The 26,322-nt window shown below is 44.4% G+C and overlaps 1 protein-coding gene across 3 annotated transcripts in view; it reads right to left on the reverse strand.

Moving 5' to 3' along the window:
* cacna2d2a (calcium channel, voltage-dependent, alpha 2/delta subunit 2a) overlaps positions 1-26,077 on the reverse strand; it is a 131,365-nt gene extending 105,288 nt beyond the window's left edge. For 2 of the 3 annotated variants that reach the window (XM_030375629.1, XM_030375628.1), the window contains exons 1-2: positions 25,578-26,076; positions 20,783-20,864 (exon numbers count right to left, since the gene is read on the reverse strand). In XM_030375629.1, the coding sequence (XP_030231489.1) occupies positions 20,783-20,864; positions 25,578-25,693 (198 nt within the window). In that variant the 5' untranslated portion in view covers positions 25,694-26,076. Of the gene's footprint in view, positions 1-20,782; positions 20,865-25,577 lie in introns of all 3 variants that reach the window. The other variant, XM_030375627.1, reaches the window with a different exon arrangement.
* Positions 26,078-26,322: the final 245 nt, after the last annotated feature.

The raw sequence follows: 26,322 nt of genomic DNA on the forward strand, positions 1-26,322 counted from the left end.
TTGTTCCACCTAAGGGTTGTGAGAGGAAGAACAACATGGGAACATAGAACCCTAACAATCGAGGCCAACAATGAAATATTCAGTCGGAAGGAATTAAACATATTTTTTAATCAAATATGTTCATTTTAGCACGTCTTTAATATTATATGGGGCAAAATCTTTTAAAGCTACTAGCATAGGTTGCTACTAGAATAGGAGCGAGGCTAGTAATGCATCAATCCAACCATCTCCATCCAATGGAGAACGGATGGATGCAGTGGTTTGGTTTAGAGCAGAGATGGTTCTCCATCGATATTAACCAAGGCCCAGATTAAGCGTGGGGCAAATATTCGTGGAGCTCTTCTCCAAACTCTTAAAACCAAATTTTTCCTAGCATGGTTGGAAAGAAGTTCAAACGTGATCTAGACTTTAAATTGAGATTCCTCAGTCGTTTTCAGGGAGAGTCGAGGCTCCGATGCTTCAGCTCTGTCCTGGCTCTGGCATCAAAAGTACTGCCATCACCATATTGGAGCCCAGCCTACATGTCGTCACGTGTTGTGCTACGCTGCTCCCCAAGCCAAGGAAGCTCCTTTGTAATGCAGCACACATTTGGACAAAGGGTTTTTCATCAACATCCACGACAAGCAATCCAAACATCACAAAGTGCAAAATGGTTGCTTGATAAGAGTAAGCAATTGGAGTGCGACAGGAATAGCGCTGTAAGTGGTTGGGAGCCACAGTGGATAGCAGACTGCACGGCGCTACTCAGAGAAGCAGGTCAACTGCAGTGTTGTTCAACTAAGAAATGACAACGGAACAAGCAGAAGATGTACAATACTCGTTTGTTATGCAGTGTTTCACACTGTCCAATGCAAATCCCCAGGTTCAATATCACACTGTCTGGTCGGGAACAGGGCGTTGTTGCCTTCAAAGTAAAAGCCCAGATCGTATTACGGATACATTAACCGCTCTGGGATTTATTTCCAATACCTCCTAGTGCAGAAGGATACATGGGCTTGCCAACTCCTCAGTTTCTTCCACAAGAACTAATGTACCCAGGATATTACCTGAGTGACAGTCGCTTTGGCTGCCATTTTTCTCTTGGCTTCACTTATCTATGCCTCACAACGGGCACAGGCAGCGCCAGCAAAGGAGGCGGCGGGGAGAATAGAAAGACAATTTAAAACCACAATGAAGATTACGTTACAAACCTCCCAGACTGAATATTTAACCCTGCTGAAAGGTGATACGGGATGGGGGGAGTGGGGGGGTGCGGGGGATTTCTGACTGACTCTGGAACTCAATTTAACCTCCGGCATGTGAGACAGGGATGATGTAAGGGCCTCAAGGCGGGCCCCGGGGGCGAGGGCCCCTCTGTTCTGATGCTGTGACACCCTGAGGCTGTCTGCGGAGCCTGATAGAGAGTGGGCGCCATGCTAAGTCATTACAAGGCCTGATTACACAGTCCCCCGCCCCCACACCACGTGACCAGCCGAGGAGGTCCATGCTCTGAGGACGAGCAACGGCACCCGGAGCACCCCAGGCTGGGAGATAGGGGATGGATCAGACAGCCACAAAGTGCTGCGTCAGTGTGTGTGTATGTGTGTGTGTGTGTGTGGACGGGGGGTCAAGAGCGGTGTGTGTGTGTGTGTGTGTGTGTGTGTGTGTGTGTGTGTGTGTGTGTGTGTGTGTGTGTGTGTGTGTGTGTGTGTGTGTGTGTGAGAGATTAGGGGGGATCAAGAGCGGTGTGTGTGTGTGTGTGTGTGTGTGAGTGTGAGTGGTTGGTCTCCATCGTTGTGTGTGCGTGTGTGTGTGTGTATGTGTGTGTGAGTAGGGGGGGTCAGGAGCGGTGTGTGTGTGTGTGTGTGAGTGTGAGTGGTTGGTCTCCATCGTTGTGTGTGTGTGTGTGTGTCTGTGTGTCTGTGTCTGTGTGTCTGTGTCTGTGTGTGTGGGTCAAGGGGGTTCAAGGCTGAGGTGTGTGTGCGTCTGTGTGTGTATGCGTCTTCCCCCGAGCCCCCCCTCCATCTGTGATCTCTCGGGCTGTGCTCCCTGCCCTGAGAGGTGGCCAGAGTGTCCGAGCCAACAGACAAGCGGCGAGACATGGTCCTCCATATTGAACCTCACAGGGCTCATGTTTCCATGGCAACCTACCGCCCGGATTAACAATAACAGCGACCTGGAAAAAAAGATGGGGGACAGAAGCCGGTGAGAGGGAAAAAAGGCCAGGACCGGAAAAATGAGGCGAGAAACTCAGGGATAATACGATCACGGGCGAGAGCGCGGGTAAGGAGAGGAGATGGAGAAGGGAGACGGACAGAGAGATAACTTGAGGAACAAAGGAAGCAATTTAGTATCAGAGGACATCGTGGAGCGCCGATTATGCCGCCAGTGTAAATGATCATTAATTTCCCAGTGTCTTGCTGGTCCAGATTAACGCCTACCCTTTCTCCGCCATTAAACAAAGCCTGGCCTTGAACCGCATGCAGGGCAGCTGGCCATGTTGTTGTTGATTTTTAACAGGAAGTGCAGGAACAGTGCTTGGCAGTCAGCCCTAATCTTCGCCCGAGGTAACCGAACATACATGCCAGGCGCATTGAACACTTGAACATAGGACACCATGATGCCATGATCAGAGTGGTGAAAGCGTCAGAGATCAGAGTGCTACGAGCTCTTTCTCTCACTCTCTCTCCGTCTCTCTCTGTCCGTAGGTCGGCAATGTCCTGCTTTCCGCAGAGCTGGGCACTAATCACACTGATCAGAACCAACATGGTGTTTAGCAACACCAAAGCCTGCATTTGGCCTGCTCTTTAGGCACTGTTCATCTTCAAAGGCAACCGCATCAACGTCCATTAAAGGCTGAAATTCAATAAATAGTAAGAGCAATATAGCTTGGTATAAAGCAATATAACATTTATTTTTCGCTCAAACTCTTGAAGATCTTGAGTGGGGTGGAGACAGGGATGAGGGGAAAAAATGTACATTAGCATTCTTCACATTATTTTCTAGTGCACCCAGGGAAAGGTTTTGAACATCCGTCCACAGGCTTCGATGGAAATAAGTGTACTTATTAAGGGAATAGGAAAGCGCCCAGGTTATTTCAGTCTATGAGCTGACTTTCTCAGCCTGGAGGCCGGCCTCGATTAATATCGCCCGCCTTCCCTCTTTTGAATGGAAATTCACCGATGTTAGATGAGTGAGGAAGGTGAGAGGGGGACACTGGGAATGAGGGGGACGCAGAAATAGTGTGTGAATCCTCCCCTCAAGTTGTGGGGATTAAGAGAAGAGAGCCCAGTAGAACAGCCTGTCCATCAGCATTTGTACAGAGGCTCTGTGACGCCGCAACAGTCAATGCCTTGAGCCACAGCGGCCCTGTTGTGAAAAGCTCCACAAACAGGCCGCTTAGGCGGAGCTGCTCAGTGCTGGGCCCTGGTGACTGCGTTATCGAGGAACGCATACACACCAAGGGCCTTAAAGCTATCGATAAAAGGCAAACATTAAAGTGCAGTGTTAAACAGGGACAAGACTGCTGAGGATTCTAAGGTAAGGCACATGTGCTCTTGGCGTCTCGCCCCGTCAACCAGCAATATGATATGCTGTCATTTTGAAGTGGAAATGTGTTGTAGAAAGGCTAAGTTATTTTAGAAAAGAAAGAGACTCATTCTTTAGTCTCAGCAAGTTGCAATAAACAAAGAAAATGGTCACATATACTCTTGCTACAGGCAGGAGAAGTCCTCCAACGGAGGCTAATGGGTCACATAACACTCCTTCAAACTCAATGGCATTTTGGGGTCTTCCATCAGACAAACCGGTGTGTCTCTTGAGGTGGAACCCAGAAAAACACATCAGGAACATGCACAGTTCTACAAGTCCCACATTGCAACAGCACTACAGAGAGAGGTGGTGGTGTTAGAAGCAGAAGCAGGAGTAGAAGTAGCAATAGCAGTACTAGTAGTAGGAGTACAGGTTTGTTTAGTCATATTTGGTATTATTGCCAATGTTTCGTTGGATACCTCTTTAATGAGTTTTTTTTTTTAATCATTTTTATTTAAATTGTGTCAGTATCAGAACATTAGCAGCTAAAGTACTTGAGAAAGCGAGTAAATGATAAGAGGGGCATGATCCTCTTGAGAGGATCCTCCTACGAGAATCGCTTTGGTGCACAAAATCACAAAACCAGCGTACAAAGAAAAGTAGTGCTTCATTAAACGCTGATTCTTCAAGCTCTCGACGCTGCGTTTTAATTTCTACAGAACTCCATTTGTCACAGGGAGGTGCTTTGAGCTCTTCACAAAGACAACGGACAAAGCGCAACATTTAAAGACCAATGAAAAATATGTTGCTCTAACTTATCGGCAAACATCTTGAAGATTGAGGTTATCTCAAAACGCTGGCAGCTTGAGAATGATTTCAAGGATGCATACTGACATTCAGAAATGCGCTGTTAGGCATCTCAACAATTAAGTCTGCAGCTGGAAAGCTCCGCGTATGGTGTCATCCCCGTTACGTTTTACTTAATAGTAGACTGTGGAACATCTGCCGTAAAAACAGCACTATGTTCAGACCCGTGATAATCGATTTACTCTCAGGTACTAAAACTGCACATTATTGCAATGATTGGCTAAATTTAGCAAGCTGCTTCTCAATAAACACCTGGCAAGATCACTGCCTCAAAATGTCTTCCCAGTATCGTGGGCGAGTCGAAAGTGTACGGATTATGTCAACGTGTTCTAGAAAGAATCGATTATCAGCATAGCCTAGTGTCTTACCGGCAATATTTTGGATAGTCGTAACTCCTCATTTCCTCCCTGCTGCCAGTTCAGCACACACACACACACACACACACACACACACACACACACACACACACACACACACACACACACACACACACACACACACACACACACACACACACACACACACACACACACAGACAGACAGTGTGCGCCAAAACACCAAATATGGATGTGTTGCAGAGGAATACAGCGTTTTACTTATCAGACAGTGTGTCTCCTCAAAATTGATTGAGCAGGTGAGGAAGCGAGAACTCTATATCACTGGAAATGAAAACATGAATCAATATGAAACAAGTATTAAGGTGGTGATGCAGCACTGGGAGCCGTTCCCACACTGAAATAGTACATTGAAAGATTAGAACTGTGTGTTGACTTGCAACCCTGGCCTGCGACTCGTAACAGTGACTCAGACAGCCATGTGTGACTAAAAGCTGTGAATTTCAGTGAGGCGGTTCACCGAGTAGTGGCAGACTCAACATGAACACATTAGACACTTGCCTATTTAAAGATTTTACACATCGAGGCTCCCATTGGGGTAATCGGGAAGTCGATTTTTTAATGACGTTAAAAAAATGGTCCACCAAGTGTTGCTGTGAAGCTCTGGGCCAGACGCTGAGCTGCAACTCCTTCACGTCACTTTCCTACGCTGTCGGTAGAAAAGAGATCTCTAGAAGCTCTTTTTTGGCAATTATTTTATATTGATTGAATTGGAACAAATATTTAAAACCTCGATCCCACTCGCCCCAACGGCAGCCTCAAGGTGTGAAATCAATGGTCTGGCCCTTTAAGGCCGCGCATGCTAGCGTCATGGCTCAGTCGTTACAGCACGAGAGCAAATGAGCCAACGAGCGATCCATTTAAAAGCCTTCAAGATCAATGATAAACCTACAACCTGTAAAGCGGCATCTCACCGTAAAGTACATGCTCTGACAAATTGAGACGGACCGCTTTTGTTTGTGTTAAATGTGTCAACTTGGATGCTTCTTTCCGTTGCTTTTGTTGGGAGCTCTAAGACCGGCAAAAAGACTTTACAACTCGTGCAGCATGGGGAACCTACCACTGCCAACACCTAGCAGCTTAGGCAGAGGGAACATGGCAGTCTCAACTAAACTGTTCTTACACCCCCCCCCCCCCCCCCCCCCCACACACACACACACACCCTCTATGGACACCTCAACCGGCAGCTGCCATGACGACTCCATTCATACCTTCAGAAATGTACCCTTTTTTAAAAAGAAAAAGGAGAATGCCTACATTCTATATTTGTGTGTGCTTGCGCCTATATTTTAAACACACACACACACACACACACACACACACACACACACACACACACACACACACACACACACACACACACACACACACACACACACACACACACACACACTTTATATAGAGCACACCCCCACACACTCCTGACTTTATAACACTATAGCTGCTATCGCTCAATCACCTCTACCTTCTCTATTTTCATTTTCCTCTATCTCCAAGCTCGTTCCTTGTATACATGATGCCTCGCATAATTAAAAACCTTGTTCCACCTGCTGAACATCTTAAGAGGTAAACGGCATCAGCCACCGACCTCTGCAGACACGCTTTCAAAAGTCTGTCAAGAGTAGTGAATGCGATAGTGATATAGGTATAGAATGCAGTATCGATTGGCCGCAACATAGTTTAGAAACATGATATCATAAGTAGTCTCCATAGACTAGATACTAGGCTACATAGCATATGGATCGTTGATTGAATTATTATTGGATACCATTTGGTCCATGTGCCTGTTGGAGCATGGAAGCGCAGACTTTGATGCGCGAGCGATATACAGGCAGAACGCAAAATTCAGCTTGTAACATATGTCAGACCTGCCTGAAACCACAACAACCGGAAACAACAACGGGTTAGTTATCAAAGTGTGCAACACTGAAGGCCAATTTAGGGTCGTTTTAGACGCAGAGACGTAAGCACGTAATTTACACAAGGGACTTGTTTTAGACAAGTTTTGATTTACGGTTCCTTTAAGGTTCCTTAAGGATTGCGCGTGTTGCAAGGGGATTCTCCGCCAGAACAGTAGGGGGAGCAACGAACAAATCTGTGGGCGTGGAAGTGGAAATCGCTGGCTTGTTTATATTTATGAACTTCCAGTATTTTCGACGAGAGTAGCAGTAGCTAAGTTTAGGTTAGCGGTCTTTTTCCACACTCTGAACAACCGGAAATGTGAGACTCCTGAAAGGATGTGGTTAGCTGGCCAATCACAGTCTTTGCGAGCTGCGTAGGGCCGGAGTGTTTTAGTCGCATAGTAAGGAATTTTGGGCGACGCACTTAAGCACGTAAGGGGGGATATTTTACCGCGCAAGGGGGGGTTATGTATCCTACGTGCTTACGCGTTACGTCTAAAACAGAGCATATATCGGCCTTGAGTGCAACACGGACGGACCGCATGTACGCGTCTTCATTAGCAAAGACGCAACTCGTGCAGACTGTATTGTGGCGAGGCCGGACTGAAGTTTGGATGGATGATGAGTGTCAGGTTGGTCAGGTCTAGGGTAACGTCAGAGTTAAGTCACATGACCTTTATGTTATCAACAGGAGCCTGTAGTGCACAGGTTGAAACGACGTGCAGTCACTGTTGACCCAAAAACGCACTAACCAAACAGGCGAACCGCTTCGCAGAGATCGATTCAATTCCAACCTCCAACAAGTCATTCCCTTTTGAAAGCCACTTTTTTGTCGCGCTCCACAAAAGGACGGTTATTGTTGGTAAGAATAGAAGGTCTCTATAATTTTTTCAGTGAGTACAGGTAGTAGCCTCATCCTTCTGTCTGACTACATTTCGCATCAAAAGTAGAAGAAATGTATGAGGTACAAACTCAATTCATCTGGTTATTGGCAGTGAGTTCGATTTAGATTTAAGCCTCACTCATCTCATTCACAGATCTGTTTTACAAGAAATGGACAATAAATCCAATCCAGAGCAAAGAGATGTATCCCTTTCATACAGTGCAGGCCAGTCAAAAAGCCTAATATTTATCTGTAACAGCTGCAAGCCCACTCACTCACCAACACAAGTACTCCTACTCCTTTCTCATACTGTGAATATGTACAAAAACACACACAAATCTTGACTTCCCTCTGCCTTTTACATAAAAACATTCTGTCTGAATAAAAACATTGATCCACATAAAATAGGAGGATCACAGTGAAACCAGTTGTTGTAAGTTGAGGTCGTCTTTCAGGTGCTACACTGGCAGGGTCCCTACAACATTATTGAGTGAGAATCCTCTGACGCTTCAACAGCCATCGCAATTTCATTCAAAGTTCAAACCAATTATTTTCTGTGATTTATTTTGAGAAAAATACTAAAGGGAATGTATATGCGCTTCAATGATGCCCTTCATGTTGACTGACTGTGTATTAACCTGCCCGCTCATCCCAATAAAAAAAGTCACTGTTGTGATGAAGAACAAAGATCACGGGCGGATAAGACTGAAAGCAAGTTCTCCAGTACAGTTTGTTATCTGATCTTTAGATTGCCAAGTCTTTAATAATATCACCAAAGACTTCAAATGCAATCTGATTTTAGACATCGAACAGCCCCTTCTCATTTTAGGGGAAAATGTTAGATAACAACATTCTCACGGAAAACTCAGGCCTGCCTGGTTGATCAAGCCATCGTAATCTCTCGCCCGGATTAACTAAGGCATCCGTTACCAGTTACCATTAGTCCAAATAACGCTGTTGGACCGATTCTGCCCACGAGTGTAATAAATGGCAATCTGGGGAATTAATGTGCGTCGGCCATTACGGAATTTGTGGGCAAATTAACAATGAAAAACCGTGCAGTTACTTTACTAAATGTCATATCACAAAGGCCAAATCGATATGTATTGCTGTTGTTTACATGTGTGGCAGGCCAGCTCTCATAGAAAAAGGGGTATAGAAGTAATGTCGATTGCCGTTAAATTTCAATGTATTTCTTTGGGTAAGGGGAAGCCCATGTCCTAGATGCGTTAATTGCAGATTAAGGAATTATGATTTCCCCGCAAGTATAAGCAAACGCATTATGTAAAGAAATGGGTAATACTTGATAACGTTCAGTCATAATTCATCATAAGCTTTTGTTAAAAGATGAATTTATTAGCAACACATACGTTAATAATCCTCCAGTTAATGACGAACTAATCATTACGAAACATTAATTAATAATCCTTCAGTAAGTGATGAAGTCCTTTAACAAAACATGAATGTACATTTTAAGATGATTAATAAGTGCTATTTTAAAAGGCCCAGGTGTGATGTTGATTAGCCATCATAACGCGAGATCTCAAGTCGGAGTTCCCACCCCAACGTATGATGGATAGTTCCTACAACCAGTTTGAACAGTCCATTTGGAAGGCAGGTAGGCCGCACACTAGTTAATCAACTACAAACGTATTTACATGTTTGATAATAATTTGTTCAATCAATAACTAAATGCTAATGAATGAGTTATGGGCAAACGGGAAGATGAAGTGTGTCTGAAGTATTTATTTTGCTGATTTTTTTCTATTTAACAATTCCATTTAACTTTTTGGTTCTTGACATTCAATAAAAAATTTGTAATTGAATTTCATCTTGGAATTACACATTCCATTTGTAATCACAACACGACCTTAAGCCAGACAAATCGGATAAGCCGCATTGTCCAGAAGGACAATCCGGCAATAATAACAAACAGAGCCTTTGCAAATCTTCACTTATGTTCTCCATAACAGCTGCTATTCTTTTAAGTTAGTGTTGTGAGATTTCTCATTTTAAATAACATCAATACGAGTATGATAAACACATCAGAATGTGTGCCTGCGTGCTTTTGTGTGTGCGTGAGTGCAAGCTTGTTTGCAAGTGTGTGTGTGCGTGCGTGTGTGCATCTCTACGGCACAACGTGGGTTAGCTCACATCTACGTCCAAAACGTTTTGAGTGCGTGAGCAGAGAGCAGGTCCACGCCGCACGGCATTTTGGGTATAAGTGCAGAAACATGTGGGAGCACCAGCAGACTCCTCAACTAGCCCAGGGTTCCAGCCAATGAGTGATCTAACAACTTCTTGAGGGGTCGGTGGAAGAGGCAGGTCTTATTACTGAAATACCAACAAGGGCAAGCAGGGCCGCCCGGGCCTGACATTATGTTCCCTGGTTGTACATGCATGTACAAGGTACGACACAGCGGCCCTAAATGACTTCCTACCATCTCCGGGCACACCACCCACGCCACCCCCCCACCACCACCACCACCATCATCATCAACTTAGAGGACCCATCACATCGGCAATCACCCGTGGAAATCATTACCGGCGAACACTCCTCCCCGCCATCTTCATCACGGCCTTCATCAGCGACGCTGGCGTGCCTTGTGACCGCCCTAGTGCGGCACAATCACGCCTCCGCAGGAAATTGAAGTTTGCCAGATCAATACATGTGATATGAAATTAAATTAGCCCCCAAGACGAGGTGGAAATGTGAAAATCACAGATAGGCTGTAACAGGCGGAGGTACTTCTGTTCAATCTAAACTGTATAAATAAAACATTTGACATGCAAATGTCTGTACACACTTAGAGGCCAGGGGGAAAAAAACAATATGGCAAGAAAGCATTTAAGAGCCGCACCATATGTCATGTGCGGTTGTCTTTTGGAGGGTGTAATGTGCTTTGGACCTTGCACTTACGTGTGTGTTTAAGTTGTGTGTGTACTCGCATGTGTGTGTATGTGTTCGTGCTTGTGCGTGTGTGTGTGTGTGCACGCGCGTGCGTGTGTGTGTGTGTGTGTTGTGTTAAGATGTGCGAACACGTGCGCGTACGTTCTCGTGCGTTCCCAAACCGAAGTGTGCCGGTGACATCATCTCTGCAGTGTCTAATCAACAAGAGAGGGAGGCGGCTTTTGTTTTAGCCGGCTGTAATGGAAAATCACTCGACCCGTTTTAATAAGAAAAACATGATACCTGCGCGCTTTTCAGGAGGACACAAGACACCTCCACTCCACCGTGAACCCCAGGGACGGCCGGCCACATCACAGCCACCAGATGGGAATATATATATATGTATATGTATCTCTAGTCTTTTGAAGTTCTATCTCCCAGTGAGAGGAAAGCGATTCCAATGCTCCATAGTTCATTTCAATATGAATGGCTGTGTAAGTTTGGTGCTGGTGAGGCAGAGAGGATGTGAAATTGGTGATGGCACGCGGTGCGACCCCACCAACGGGTTAATACAACGCTGCCTTTGATGTCGGTCTGTGTGTGAAATGAGCTGGATGGTCCGCACATCAAACAAACACACACACACGGGTACACACACACCACCACACACCACCACACTCACACACAAACGGGCGGGCACATACTCGCATTCCGAAAAAACGCACGTATAGCACTAAATAAAAAAACATGGAAGTGCACCGACCACACCGCGGGATGTCTTGTCGACTCCTATTTCTCAAAAGTCCACACTTTGCTGGACCCAAATTACAGCTTGACGTTACCGTGGAAACTGTACAGAGTTGTTCAAACTCCACTCCAGAGCCAGCCCTGAACATGCTGGGGGAGACACACATGGAAAGCACATCCACACATGACAATGAGGAGCTAATCCGCCCCTAGGCCAAACAGAGTGCCGCTGAATGCGTTCAGCCATCTGCAGTTCGCGTTGGAGCAACCGCGGACGCTACAGTCCTACAGCGAGGATGTTCTCTTTGTGGGACGGATATCACATGACATGCTACCACAATACCATGATCATCCCTGTGTCTTGTGCAGGCTTTCCTCATTCGGCAGGAGATTTCATGTAAAGTATGGTTTAACGCCATCAAAGTGGATTCAGAGATCCTTTTTTTCTTGTATCCCGTTAACCCAAATAAAATGTCAAACAAAGTTCACGAAAAATTATTATTTGAGATAGACCAATTTAGACAAGGATATCATTTTTATTCGTGCTACCAAATATGAGCCTCTATGTAATTAAATATCACTAGTGTCTTTGTGACGGTAATAACAGGGTGTTATATACAACAAATATTTTGGTCAGAAAACGAAACAAATGATCGTCAAAATGCATTACTTTAAGTTAACTAATAATAACACTTGGATTCCAAAGCACTGTCACCCTGTATTTAAGGAAGGTTTTTAAATACACAGAATCAAACTATCCAGTTGGATCTAATAATGCTGCTGATCTAATCTTTTTCTAAACAAGCTGTCTAAAAAGCTGCTGTCACTTTAAGGAGCCTGAGCCTTTTCCAGTATAATCAGCAGCTATGTGTAATGACGTAATTACAAAGCAATTAACTACTTGTGTATTAGCCTACCATAACAGCACAAATTCAACAAATATAGTTAAGGTTTCATCTCGGGGGAAAAGGGGAGAACTATATGTTGGTATGTACTATCTCTGATATTTTCGGTCAAACTCAACTATACATCTAATCCATCTAGTTTATGATAGGTAGCGGTTGAATTTTTGTGTGTATCCACAAAGATCGGCAATGGACCTTATTTAGACTGATCGTCAATAGAAGGTAAAACTATTTTCCTGTTGCTGTAGTTTTAAGATTAGGTCGGTTTTTATCGACGTCTGTAGCAGAACTAGCATTGTCAATGTATATTGACTTTAGTAGTGGTGCCCATACTGGTTTACTGCCATACCCAAATCAAACAGACCCAAAGTTCATGTTCTGAGCTGCACCTATTTGTTCCCTAATGAAAAAGGTCCATCATTGGAGCCCACCGATGACAAATGGCATTCTGCTAGTTTGTCTCAGAATCTAATCATATGAATGTGTTGGAAATGAGTTTCAAGGTGCCCTTTACAAAGTCCAGAAATCGGTGCTGCACAGTCTCGACTATCATATCAACTTTTAATGCCAAAAACAGGCAATTACCCGCAAGCACAAATTTGTCGGGTGTTTATAGAGAGAGATATTTGCAGACACAAAGGTATGAGGGATTGTTTTGAAGCAGACCAGACGCAAATGTTTTGCCAAACGATGAGTCTGTCATTGGATGCGTGTGTGTGTGTGTGTGCGCGTGTGCGTGTCTCCTCCCGTGTGATTAACGCGCACACACCATTGCTGAGCGTGTGAATGTGTCTATACTATGGTGAGCTGCCTGTGTGTGTCTGCACTTTGTTATTGTGTGGCAATGCACATCAGTTTTAGTGTGCGTGTATGAGCATTGCCGCAATTGTAATGCTGGAGCATAAATCCCATCAAACAACGGGCCCCGGGAAGGAGGCCAGAGGCGGAGATGAGAGCCGGTCCAGCTGGAAGCTGAAGAAGTGGGGCGGGGACAGACGATGCAGGAGTGAAGCTCCTCTTTAAGATCACACAGGAAGTAGAGAACGTCCAGAGCTACTGCGGCTGAGGACCTTAGGCAAACAGGGCAGCAGTCAGTAGCTCTGACAAGATAAAACATCACAAATATATTTTGTGGTATGTGGATTAAAAATATAATGTACGTTTTTGTCCCTTTTTTCTCTCTGCAGCTGTTGTATGTCTGAGACACAGCAACATCCTTGCGGAAGCCAATTAGAAATGCTCAGAAGTGTGATTCAAAGAGAGAGCAGCAGAGTGCCAAACGGCTAAAGCGCCATTCTACACCACATTAAAATACCACAAGAAAAGGCCCATGCAGAAAAAAAGACATAAATACAGTTTTCCCACACCAAAATGTATTCCACCTACAGCCTTCAAAACGGGCCCGAGCATCACCACCCCTGCACTGAAATGAATAAAACACTTCACTACACCTGGAGTCTTCCAGGGCGCCATGCCACTCCATATTACCAGCCCACTGTAGGGGGAAGTGCCTCAGTTTAGAAGGAGGTAAGGCAATTTCCACTTTCCCTTATCCCCCTATTCTGTCAAAAACAGTGAGCTTTGAAGAAAAACAGACATGGCTCGCTTTCATTGTAACAAACATAAAATGACAAGGAATCCATGTGTGCATTAACACAACTGCAGATTCAGAAATACACACATACACTCACACACACGTTCAATAACACACACACACACACACACACACACACACACACACACACACACACACACACACACACACACACACACACACACACACACACACACACACACACACACACACCAAGCCGACAAATCAAAGAGCAGTGTGGAGTGAAGGAGGGGAACAAAGACAAGAATATGCAGTGTAGACAAAATTAAGCATCTTCCTCTGACAGGGCTGAGGCTCAGCGGATTGCTAATCCTATTTTGACGTATAGGACTAATGCTGCATTGTCCGTATGTAGCCCAGTGTAAAGCCTTTCTCTCTCTCCCCCATCCAGGGAAGCACCAATCAGGATTATCAGGGCCCATCACCCAAATGAGTTTGTGTGGTGTGATCCAATCATCGACTTAAATTAATTATGTAAAACAAAAGTTACAAATAAAGAAGTTTGTGATCACAAGTTCACGTGACAAATGTTAAATATCAAGGCATGATACAGCTCTGCAGGTATCATGTGTTGATGTTAATGTTTTCTAATAACTTTGACATTCTAATTGTTTGTCCTTCAAAAAAGTGTTTGCATCAAGAAGGGGCAGATCGATTTCCTCTGTTGTTAGTTAATCTCAAAACTTAATTTTTAATGATTTTTTTTAGTCTTAAGCTATCTTTCTATACAGTTCAATGAAATGGACCTTAGATGGATTGTTGAATTCATTAGGAAATATTCGGATTAGGGCCCGACCGATACATCGGCCTGCCGATTTAATCGGCCGATTATAGCCTTTTTGAAAATAATCGGCATCGGCCAAAAAGAAGCCGATTACAACCGATTTTTTTTTTTTTAATGTTATTGCGCTTAGTACCCTGCAGATTGCGCTCCTACTCGCCTTGCTAACTAACAACTTTAGCTGGAGTAAAAAAGAGGAGATTGAATTTTACCGTACAACATGAAAGCACGCTCGCTCAGGCAGCTGCGCGCTCACCTCACCAATGTACACAAGACGCATTGTTTGAGCATGTTGTGCCTGTTTTTCTTTAGGTCCCAGGCCATGTTAAGTAGTTATACTGTAGACTCTAACGGTGAGACCATACTGCTCAGCACGCACGTGTTAGTCACTGCTCACGAGCGCAGCACATTGGGAGTTAGTTATTTCTTTTACATTTTACATTACACTCATTTTTGACTGTAAATGTATTCTAAAACACTCAAAGATTCTGCATTCAATTCACATATTCGTCAAAGATGTTTAAAGTATATTTAAGGTATCAAAAACTACGTTTTATATGTTTGTTTTTTTTTGTTTTTTTTGTTTGTTTTTTTTAATCGGCCGATTAAATCGTAATCGTAATTTTTCTCTGAAAATAATCGGCATCTGCAATCAAAAATCAATATCGGTCGGGCCCTAATTCAGATGAATGAATATTGATTTCTGTGTGAATAACATACATTCCCAGTTGCCTAGTGACTGGGAACTGGGAAGTGCAGCACTTTATTGATTACGCAAAGTGGTTGGTTAGGTGTAGTTCCTTGCTCTGGGGCACTTTGGCAAGGGTTGCTGACGCCAGGAATCCAGCGGATGGCTCTGCATATGAGCCTCCAAAAAGATCTCGACTCAAACGCTCAATAGCATCAGCTGTGTCATATATGTTGTGAAGTGTCAGTTATATTCACTTATTGACACAAACAGCCTATGCAGACTTGTCATTTATACTTTTTCCTTTGATCAGCAAGACATTTACTAACATTAAGATGATAAGATCCCCATTTTTATTCGTAGTCTTTATTTGGACAAAATGTCTGTAATGGAGTTGTTTTGACTTGTTTGGCTTGGCCCCAGAATTAATGAGAACACGTGCCACCAAGGTCTGAAGCACAGGTGATGAGTGATGAGGTGATGAATAGCAAGCATAGACTATGTTTATGCACAGCAAGAGTCATTATTTTGTTATCAGTCTATTATAAACAATAAGCTATCCAATTTATTTCAATCCGACACACGTGTATGGCTTACTGATTTATTGGAGTTTATTCTTGGACATAAACCATAGCACGATGGTTTAGTGACTGTATACACGATTGCTGATCATATAATATATTGTTTTGCTCTGATATATCCATTATAAGGCGAGATAATATACTATCGATGTAAAAACACAGTACAATGCTTAAATAAGCAACAAAAAGTTTAAAAAAAACAGGGAATCTGACACAAAAGAAAACCCAGTTGATTTCAACATCCTAATTGAATAACAATAGCTGTTCAATTAATTGTAGTTATATGCAGTCTAACAACATATTAGTCTAAAGTGGGTGATATGGGGCTTTAACATTTCAAAAGATGTGCTTTACACAAAATATTGTAGTGATGACATCTTGTTTAGACATCAGCTGAAGTGAAAAAAAAAAGTCCCAAAAATAGGAATAGGTTTGAGAAAGTAGGCCAGTCCAGTTTGCGAGATAACTATGCTTTGCGGTTATAAAACAGTTTGACAATAGGTGGCATTCTGGAACTTTAAAATTACCATACACTTTAAGGTAACACCGAATCTTTCAGACACACCACTTTCAAATACAAATGCACTCCACACGAATTGAGACAGAAACTCAAACACACAAAGATACTCCAAAGACGAGCCTAGTTTACAAGGTGATACAAGTCATGGATGGTCGTGACCGGCGGTATCACTGAAGAAAGGCAGAGTGCCGTAAACTACAGCCTGATAAGAAACTTTAGATGGCAAAAATAGCTTGTAATGAATCCAGCAGCCAGATAACAGGCTGTTAGTGTGTAACGTTCAGGGTTGAAGCAGGAGGGCTGAGCTGTGGGGAGGGGGAGATGAGGTGATGGGGAGAGGGAGAGCGGGGGAGAGCGGGCCAGAGCGCGCTCTCGCTCTCTCTCTCTCTCTCTCTCTCTCTCTCTCTCTCTCTCTCTCTCTCTCTCTCTCTCTCTCTCTCTCTCTCTCTCTCTCTCTCTCTCTCTCTCTCTCTCTCTCTCTCTCTCTCCTTTAAAGGCAATTGCTCACACTGGGAGGACGAACACTCAACTCTTCCTGTAAATTGTCTACATGGGTAAGAGCTATTAAATCAAGGAACCTATTACATTGATCAGCCATTACACCATGGCCCACTGAGTGTGTGTGTGTGTGTGTGTGTGTGTGTGTGTGTGTGTGTGTGTGTGTGTGTGTGTGTGTGTGTGTGTGTGTGTGTGTGTGTGTGTGTGTGTGTGTGTGTGTGTGTGTGTGCACCACGTGCGTTTGTATGAGTAGGGTCTGGCTAGTTTCAGGAAGTTAAGGCACGTCTTTCCGCATTGTGTGTGAGCGTGTGTGTGAGGGGTATGAGGAATGGGTGTTTTTAGTACAGCATTGGGCATTTGAGACAGATTATGGAACATTTGTGGTAGTCAGCGATATAGAGTAAATCCAGCAGAGACCTTTCAGAGAGATACGTGTGTTTGTGGTGGGTGACTTGGCTTGGGGCAAGCCTGTTCCTCAAAGAAAAGGGTAAGCTCCAAACAGTATAAGTAGAACAACTGTTCGCTATTCATACAACTCTATCTGCCCTCATATGGCAGAGGAAAAAGGCTTGAATATTGGACTGCAGTACTATTTTTAATAAATCTCCGTTCAAGGAAAGTAAGATAAGATAAGATTAAGTTTAATATTGGATGTGCTTTATTTGACGCACTGTGCAGTTCTTGAAAGTCATAATTATTATGGTAAAAAACCTTTTTCCCTGTTGCTTTACTTTTGTTTAAAGTTACATGTTGCTTTTTAACTTTTGTTAAAAAATGTGTTTGTCTAAAGAAGATATCCCCATACATAAATGTGCAATCGCAATCTAGAAAATTGACAACTTCAGTGGCCATAAAATGTCATAGATCATAGGTCATAGAGTAGGAAATAGTTGTGAGCATTGATACATTGCTACGCCATTGCTGGATGCATGCAGTGGACACATACAGCGTTACTGCTCACAGCTAGTTTTCTGTTTTTGACGCACAGTGCCTTTCTTCCTCCTGTAGCAGGCAAAGGAATTAAGACAGGAATTCATCAATTATATAGTCCCAGACAATGCCTTCTTCAGAGCAACACTGCTGCTTTCAGGTCCAACAACTCCGCCGAATGAATATGCACATGAAAAATAAATAACCGCCCAACCTAACCACACACACACTCACACTCTCGTGCGCACACTACGGACGGGGGGGGGGGGGGGGGTGGCTAAGGGGCGCCTCTGTTTGCTGGAGATAAATCTGCTCTCAGCATGCGGCCGCAAAGCCGGTTGATGGAGTGTTTGACCGTAGGAAACCACACACAGCGGCGCACGCGAGGGCGCACGCACAGCTGTAGCCTGGCATCAGTCGAGCGCACGCATCCGGGGAGGGGCGGCAGGTTGACTTCCGATGAGCAAAGGCTTGTTTGGCTGTAAGCTGGGACCCGTGATGTCACGCTGCACTCTGTGTGTACTAGGTGGGGCTTCACGTGTTCCCTGAGTGGTCCGGGGGGGGGGGGGGGGGGCGAGGCAAACAGGATAAAGGGTGTTAAAATAGTCTTTAAAAGGGGGCGTGGTAGTGTATTGAGACATCCGTGTCAACATGTCTCTGAATAAAACGATTCAAAGCTGATTTCTTTAAATAAAAATATATCTATCCCACCCTGTGTGTGTGGGCATGTATGTGTGCGTGTGTGTTCGTTCATAATCGTGTGACTGCACAAACCTGCTGCTAAAGCGTCCCTGTGCACGAGTGCGTGTGACGCATTATTGGGAGTGTCCCATCATGCATGTGTTTTGCAACACATGACTAACTAGGTGTTCCACCGACTTAACCAGTGCGACGACGCCGGCGGAAGGTGGGGGGTAATGTCAGCATCCGCCGATGCGTTTCTAGCGTAAATTAAACACAGCAGCTACCACACTAATGACAATTACACATTCAGATGAGTGCTTCCAATGTGGTAAAGCAAACCACAACAGCCCAGAGAGTAGCCATGTGTTTCAATTAGACCAGCACATGGTCGCTGGATCGCGCGTGCGCATGGCGGACCACTCCAATGTCCCCCGCCGAGCACCGCTCGGAAGTTCATCATCATCATCATCACCGAATCAAATCTCCGTTCGCCCGGGGTCCCGCTGTCTTTTGGGACGTCTGACAGAGGATCTGATTTCCATCACCCAGATTGGTCCGTTTTCTATGATTACAAAAAAAGTGCTGCTGAATGCAGCTTTAATATCTAGGAAAACAGCATCAAAGTCCCCTCCTCGGGTGCAGCACGTTCGCTTGATCATTTCAGTCGTTTTTTAATACAAACATCTTGACTGTGATGTATGTGGAAAACATCCGGAACATCCATCTCCATTGTCAACTCGTTGTTTGGCTATTCTTTCAGCGAATCCTCCTTGGCCACTCCAAACCCAGCCACTCCCTTCTCCTGGCTGCTCCTCCATAAAGCTGCCAACAATCACTCTCTCACCCATCGAAAGATTGGCTGAATAATGTGCACAAAAGTGGTCAGGAAACTGTGTTTTTTGGTCCGTATTTGAAGTCCAGTTGTATTAATATAAATAGGGGTCTGAATCTGTACTTGGCAGTGTTGTGCTACCATATTTGACCAGATACCGAACTTAAAATGTCTTAAACAAGGCAAACGGAAATAGACCACATTACACCCATTCCAGTTCCACACTTCCTCTCCAATATAAAACACTGTAAGAAAAAATATTTTTTCTCAGTGCGAATAATGTGTGCATGAAAGGAGAAGGGACGCACATGGAGCCAATCATGCTACCAGCCAGCATAGCCCTAGGAAGATTTATATCAGACACACGTAAAGAGAGAGGCATCCATTTAGAAAATGGGTTTTCGAGGCATGTAGGGCCATTTAGCACACCCTGTGATGACTCCTGTTTGGGCCCGTGATAAATGTACTTGCACACCTGCTATACTGTCAGACTGGGACGTAGAGAGACACACGCACACACACACACACACACACACACACACACACACACACACACACACACACACACACACACACACACACACACACACACACACACACACACACACACACACACACAACCATATGGACACAAGAGATCAACAGGATGGACCTGCTACACTGACCAACAAATAAATAAAACAGGGGTTTTACGGTCATTTATTCAATAAACCGTGGTAAGAATTTGAGATAACCAACTTCGTAAATGTCAGTCGTTTATCTGGGTGGCCCACTTAAAATAAACAGTGAACGATCTGATATTTACAATAAATTCAACCCTCCCCGTTTTGGTTGTTGATAGTTGTTGGGATGATCGCAGTAGATCTCCTTATCTTCATCTCCCAGCCTCAGCCTCCCCATCGTCATGCCAACGGCAGACAATAAAACACACGTAGCACAGAAGCTCCGGCTCCGGGACGGAACAAAGGCGCCCATTAACCCTTTAGTGGCGGCAGGCCCCATCCCACAGCTATCTCCCCCACAGGATTCATCAACGTCATCGCCACAGATAATGGCCGTCACATTAACCACGGCTACGGCGAGCGTTAGAGCAGCCCGGGGCTCCTCCCCGGTTTCCTGAATCACACTCAGCCACACAGCAATAACAAGGCATTTATCTCAGGGTCCGTTACAAGGCCTGGAAGCCCGGTGAACGCTTCCCCTCACACACACACACACACACACACACGCACGCTCGCACACACGCACACACGGCAGGAAACGTGTCCAACAGCTGTCAGTCACACTCTGTTCTGACCATCTGCTCCATGCTTAGAGCACACATGCCGGACACACACACATACGCAACAATATGGAAAAATAAGGAAAGAAGTTGACATTACTCATCACACACACAGACACACGCATACTTTCATCCTTATCTTATCTCTAGATGGTGATTGAATGGACATTCCCTCGTAAGGATGGGATTCGGCCAAGGGACGCTGCCTTTTTTTTACATTGCTAATGCATATAACTTTGAGCGACAACACACACACTTTAAAGGTCGACTTACCGATCTCATCTGCTGTATGCCGGTGACATGCTGGAGAACCTTTTCCAGCTCCTTCTCAATACGCCCAGCCCAGTGCATCATCCTGAAAAAAAAGAAGAAAATGTATGAGCTATATTATAAATCTGCTACGATATCGCAGTGAAAGGTCTGATCTTCGTGTGCCTGGTTTGTTGTGTGTATGAAGGCTTTATTGGAAATAAAAGTAATTAAAACCGATGATTTCGCCTTCTGTGTCTTTTTCAATCTTAAAGTGCAGTATTGAAAGGGCTTGGCATCCACACAGCATCCATAAATCCCTTAAACCTGCCCTTTCTGACTTTGCAACAGAGCTCCATTGGCTGTGCGTAGTAATGCACATTGATTTTCCCTGCAGTAAGACTGTGGGAGAGTCGAACCGAGGCTACAGTTATTCCCTGCCAGGAGAGGTACTGGAGCAGGGAGCAGATATATTGAGTGAAATATGTAATCAATGTACAGTTAGAGGTTCATTTGTTTGCTTTATCTCCTGATGCCATTCAGATAATCTCTTCCTATTTTGGGATCGTTTTAATGTAGTTCTTGTATTTATTTGAATCTCTAAGGCAGTTGTTTAACGTCAGCATCTGCCCCTGTATACACCAAATCCACCCTATGTATGCAGATATATATACATATATAGAGGCAGGTGTGCTCCTGTTGAGACTTGGCATGTCTGCCTGGGCTGGGATCAGCAACGGGAGGATTCTTCGTAATAAAGCAGCTCTGCTCTGACAGAAGTGCACCATAAGCAGTCAGATCGCTGTAAGACAGAGCCAAGTTTGGAATTAAGAGATCAAACCTCCAAGAGCCCATCACTGCATGTCTTCTTCTGCTGGGAAACAATTGACTTAATGGCTCAAGACATTGGATAGGTTCTTCTCCAAATCAGCAGCAGCAGCCTACTCCACCAGGGTCTCGACATTGCAACATGTACGTATCCAAAAGGTAATGTACCACTGTGCGGACAAATCTGTTACAGCCAGCTGGATTACTCACTTTCTTAGGAAATAGGTTCACAGAGTTTGTTAGCAGTTTTGCTGTTGTGTTGTGTTGCAGTTTTAAAGGAATCTGTTACATTGCTATACACGAGGCCAGATAGATAATCACTACAATCAACAATTGTGGTGCAACATGCTCGTTTGTCCTCCAGTATGATGATGACACAGGGAAATGTCAGCCTTTAATGTCAGATTTGTTAGGAAGACAAGGAAACAGGACAGATTTATTAAATTGCACCAGGGCTGCCAGGAAGTGACAGTGTCTGCAATCATCACCAGATATCTGGCCGGCGCAGCCTCGGGGAGAACATGGGGGAACCAGCAGCGGAAGCAAACCATCATTTGGAAAATTGAGTTTGGGAATTTGAATGGCTGCCTCGCACTAAACTATGACCAAAACAATTTTTTTTACAGCTTCAACTCAACTTTTTAATAATACTGTATTGTCGTCCAGGACCTTGAAATACATGATAGGAAGATGAACTAGCCACGGAGATCCAAAAAGGATGATGAAAAATACAACAAAAACAAATTCTTCCTATTGACTTGATGGTGATTCTGCTGCCACCGTCTGTGAACCACCTACAGGCCGTTAGAGGAACTACACGCTAGTCTCTTTCACCTGAGCGTCACTAACAGACAGTCATGTATACGTGTGGGTCGACAGGATAGAGCCAAGGGTAGCCAGGGGGGCCTCGGAAAAGGATTGCGCAAGGAACCGGGCTTCAGAGGGCCTGCTGACTATGTAAAGGTCACCTGGCGTCAGAGAGAACCTGGCTTACAGTGAGGGGAGAGAGCTGGAGAAAGCAGTGGGGGTAAGAGCCGACCGACATTACCTCTGTCCTCAGCTGACACGCACACAAACGCACGCACATGCACACACACGCACACTATATTAAAGAGCAAACTTAGTTGTGTCCTCATGCATTAAACCTTGCAGACGAATAGCAACACTTAATTTAGAGAATATATATGACATGAGGTGGTTAATGTCATTCCTTATCTATGGTTTTTTGAACTCATTCATTTGTTACCATTCCTATCTATGCATTAAATATGTTTTAAGATGTCCTGTCAACTAAGTCTTTCCCATGAAGTCTCAGGCTAAATGTTTCACACACAAACTTGTCCTTTACTTGACATTCAAAAATGTAATTAATTTTGGAAAGGAAAATTGCTTAACACCATTGACATGTTTTTTCTCAAGATAGAAAACTCAAAAATTAATACATTAAAGAGTCACAATGCATATAACTTTTCAGAGACAGGTCAAATTCGATTGGGGGGCACTCAACTGCAGCAAACTAGTGGTATCTCATAGATGTCTCTAGCTGCACTTGCTTGATAACCCCTTGAGATGTCTGATTTACACAAGGTCTCGTTCAAAACAGAATGGAGCCCATCAAAATCCGATAAACACAAATAGATGCATGTACAAACATACACCCTGATCCCATATCACCTGAACTGTGTAATATCCAACTACTACTTCAGGGAGTTCCTGCACTACCCTCTGTTTGCTTATGCAGCTGGTTTTCACTTCAAATATTTCCACTGGATATACTTCGTCCCTCAACCAATCAGCATTCGTTTGTCGGTCAGCTCTGCGTGCACTGTTTTGAGGGCGTGCACGTCAGTCATCACCTCTATGTGCGCTATGATCAAGCAAAGACATCCACACAATAGCATGTAGTAGACTTTACAGAGTTTGCTTTCCAACAGGCTTTACTGATGTAACGATGAGCATTTCTCCATGGGAAAAAATTGTCTCACTATGCAAAATAAACTGCCATTCAGCAAAGACAATCAGATATGCTCTCATTCTAAAAATATTTTCATATAGTGAGAAAAATGCTGTATTTTGTGTATTAAAGGGTAATTATAATGTGTATCCCATCTTGTTGCTCCAGAATAAAAGTGGTTTATGTGAGTCATGGTGGTGTGACCAGCAACTGTGCTCTAAATCCTCGTCCCACGTCTAACTCTCAGACTGCATGTGTGAAAAGGGCTAAAATAATCTGGAAAATTTGTCTGACTTGATAAGGACATGCAAAAAAGAAAAGGATGAATAGCAGTGAAAGCTGAACGCTTTCATCTGTTAAAGTGTGTTTTCCATGCAATTGATTTATCCAAATTTCACCAAACAGCAATTTCAAATAAATGACTGAAGAAAAAACCCACACAGCCCCACTCACACACATGTACACGTACACAAACACTCACACCAGAATTTCAGAAAAGGTAAGACAAAGATATGACTCAATCACACGCACGCACGCACACACACACACACACACACACACACACACACACACACACACACACACACACACACACACACACACACACACACACACACACACACACACACACACACACACACACACACACACACACATGGTAGAGTGGCTAGGTAGAATTTAACCAAGCAGCAATAATGATTGACATAAAGGCACACACCCATTATAGGCTATAGTCTGTGACTCTATGTCGTTTTCTTTTTTCTATTTAAATGTTCTGGTGACAGGAATCGGCAAGAAATGAGAAAGGCCTATGTGGATAGATTCAAACCGTGAAGGTGTAACCATATAAATGGAAAATACAATAATTCTTTAAAGGTCAAAATAATCTATCAGTGAGTTCTATTATATTCACATTTCTTTTTCATTATTGAAAAATAAATCCGAACACGGACGCAAAGTTTTAGTGTTTATCTATCCCATAAAGCCCAGTCATGAAGACGGTTCGGCAATGATTACAAATGTTCCACAGGTCACCAATGGTAATCTAAATAGGCTGCTATTTCTGTCCTGAGTTCAAATATTTATGAGGTGAATCGACCAATTCAACATCCCATCGTTCCTTGTGCCCACCACGATGAATTCAATAGCCTTGGTCATAATAAAACTGCCAAGCCAATTTATCGTAAGACGCATGAGGGAGGATGCATTCATTTTAATATCAGCCTCTCTTTGGAAAAAGTAGTAGTGCTACATTTGGGGTCGTATATAAAGGATGTCCGTTAAAAGAAATAAAGATATCCATAACATCAAAGTTGGCACCATATTTACACACAGGTTCGCTATTCATTGCATTGTAAAATATGACGAATTACGCTATGGCAGAAGTTCCAGCGCAACTGGGGATCGGGTCGATGTCCGGGCATTCACCGGTGCAGCTCATCGTATTGTTTAACCGTGTCCCGGATAAATAATTGAACAACTCAATTTCCTTTCGTGCTGTTTTGGTTCGATTTAGACGCATTTTAGAGTCGCCAATTGTAAGTAACCTCGTTCAGCCTTAAGCTTTGCCATCCATCACTCGTAAATAGGTTAACTGTTATAGCTGCCGTGCCAATGAAAACAAACCCGTTTGGCTTAACGTCTTCTCGTTGTATATTTCCTACAAATAGACGAGACGCGAGCTATTCATCACATTCTCTCAGAGACATTGTCTCCACCTGGCGCCACGTAGTAATCCAACGCTTCGGATGAAAGGACGACCTAGCCTACACGGGCACAATTGATACATATCCCCCCCCCCCCGACACATAGGCTAGGTGACAAGGCGGACCGTACACAACACGAGCTAAACCGGGACACGACGACGCACCGTGCCTCGGAAGGAAGCGGCGGCTGTATGTCAACATCAGAGGACAGCAGCTGGGTCGGTCGACCGTCGCACGGTGATTAACACCGCTACCGGGGGGAGAGAGATGCCGGGGCCACCTGTCCTGCGCTCACAACCCGGTAACAAGCACACATGCCGGGCTTACTTACGTGTAATGCTGGGGGAAGAGGTGGCTCCCCGCGGTCGGTGTAGAGACGCATATGAGGAGTATAGTTTGGATCGAGAAGACACACAAGATACCGTAGGACTGAGCGCAGATCGCCATTTTCCATTAAATATTCAATAAACTGGAGTAAATACAAAGAGGACCGGAAGAACAGTGTCCTACTGCTGATCTAAGAATAGCGTCGAGCTCCAAAAGTATTTGGGGGTGGGGGGCGACGCCGAAGATGTCTTGAGACTTCGGGGGCTTGGAAGATCTCAATCGGAAACGTAACGGGAGAATGTGGCAGCTCGAATGAGACAGGCGATTCGAAGGCTCACAGATGCACTGACGCCACGGCCGCCGCTGGTGCTACTGCTCTGCCGATGATGTGGCTTACTTGCGCACTCGCTCTCCTCCCTCCCTCTCTCTTTCTCGCTCTCGCTCTCTCTCTCTGCCTCCGATGTAACAAACGGGCCGCGCGAGCACAAGACGACGCCGCGCTTCCTTCAAACGTTCCTGTGCGACAGATGGGGGCGCGCGACAGGCCTGACGCTCCTCCCGGTTCCATTCCGTGTTTTTACCTGCGGTTCCCAAGGAGACGGAGGCGGGGGCAGCTCAAGGTGTGCGCAGCAGAAAATACACGTTTTTTTACGTGGGGGGTGATTAGAAATATTGCAATGAGGCTCGGGAATGAAAGCGATTAAAAAAAAAAAGAAGAAACACATTCTGCGTCACCCACAGCTCTCGAT

Source organism: Gadus morhua, chromosome 13, assembly GCF_902167405.1.
Source record: "Gadus morhua chromosome 13, gadMor3.0, whole genome shotgun sequence".
Classification (NCBI taxonomy): domain Eukaryota; kingdom Metazoa; phylum Chordata; class Actinopteri; order Gadiformes; family Gadidae; genus Gadus; species Gadus morhua.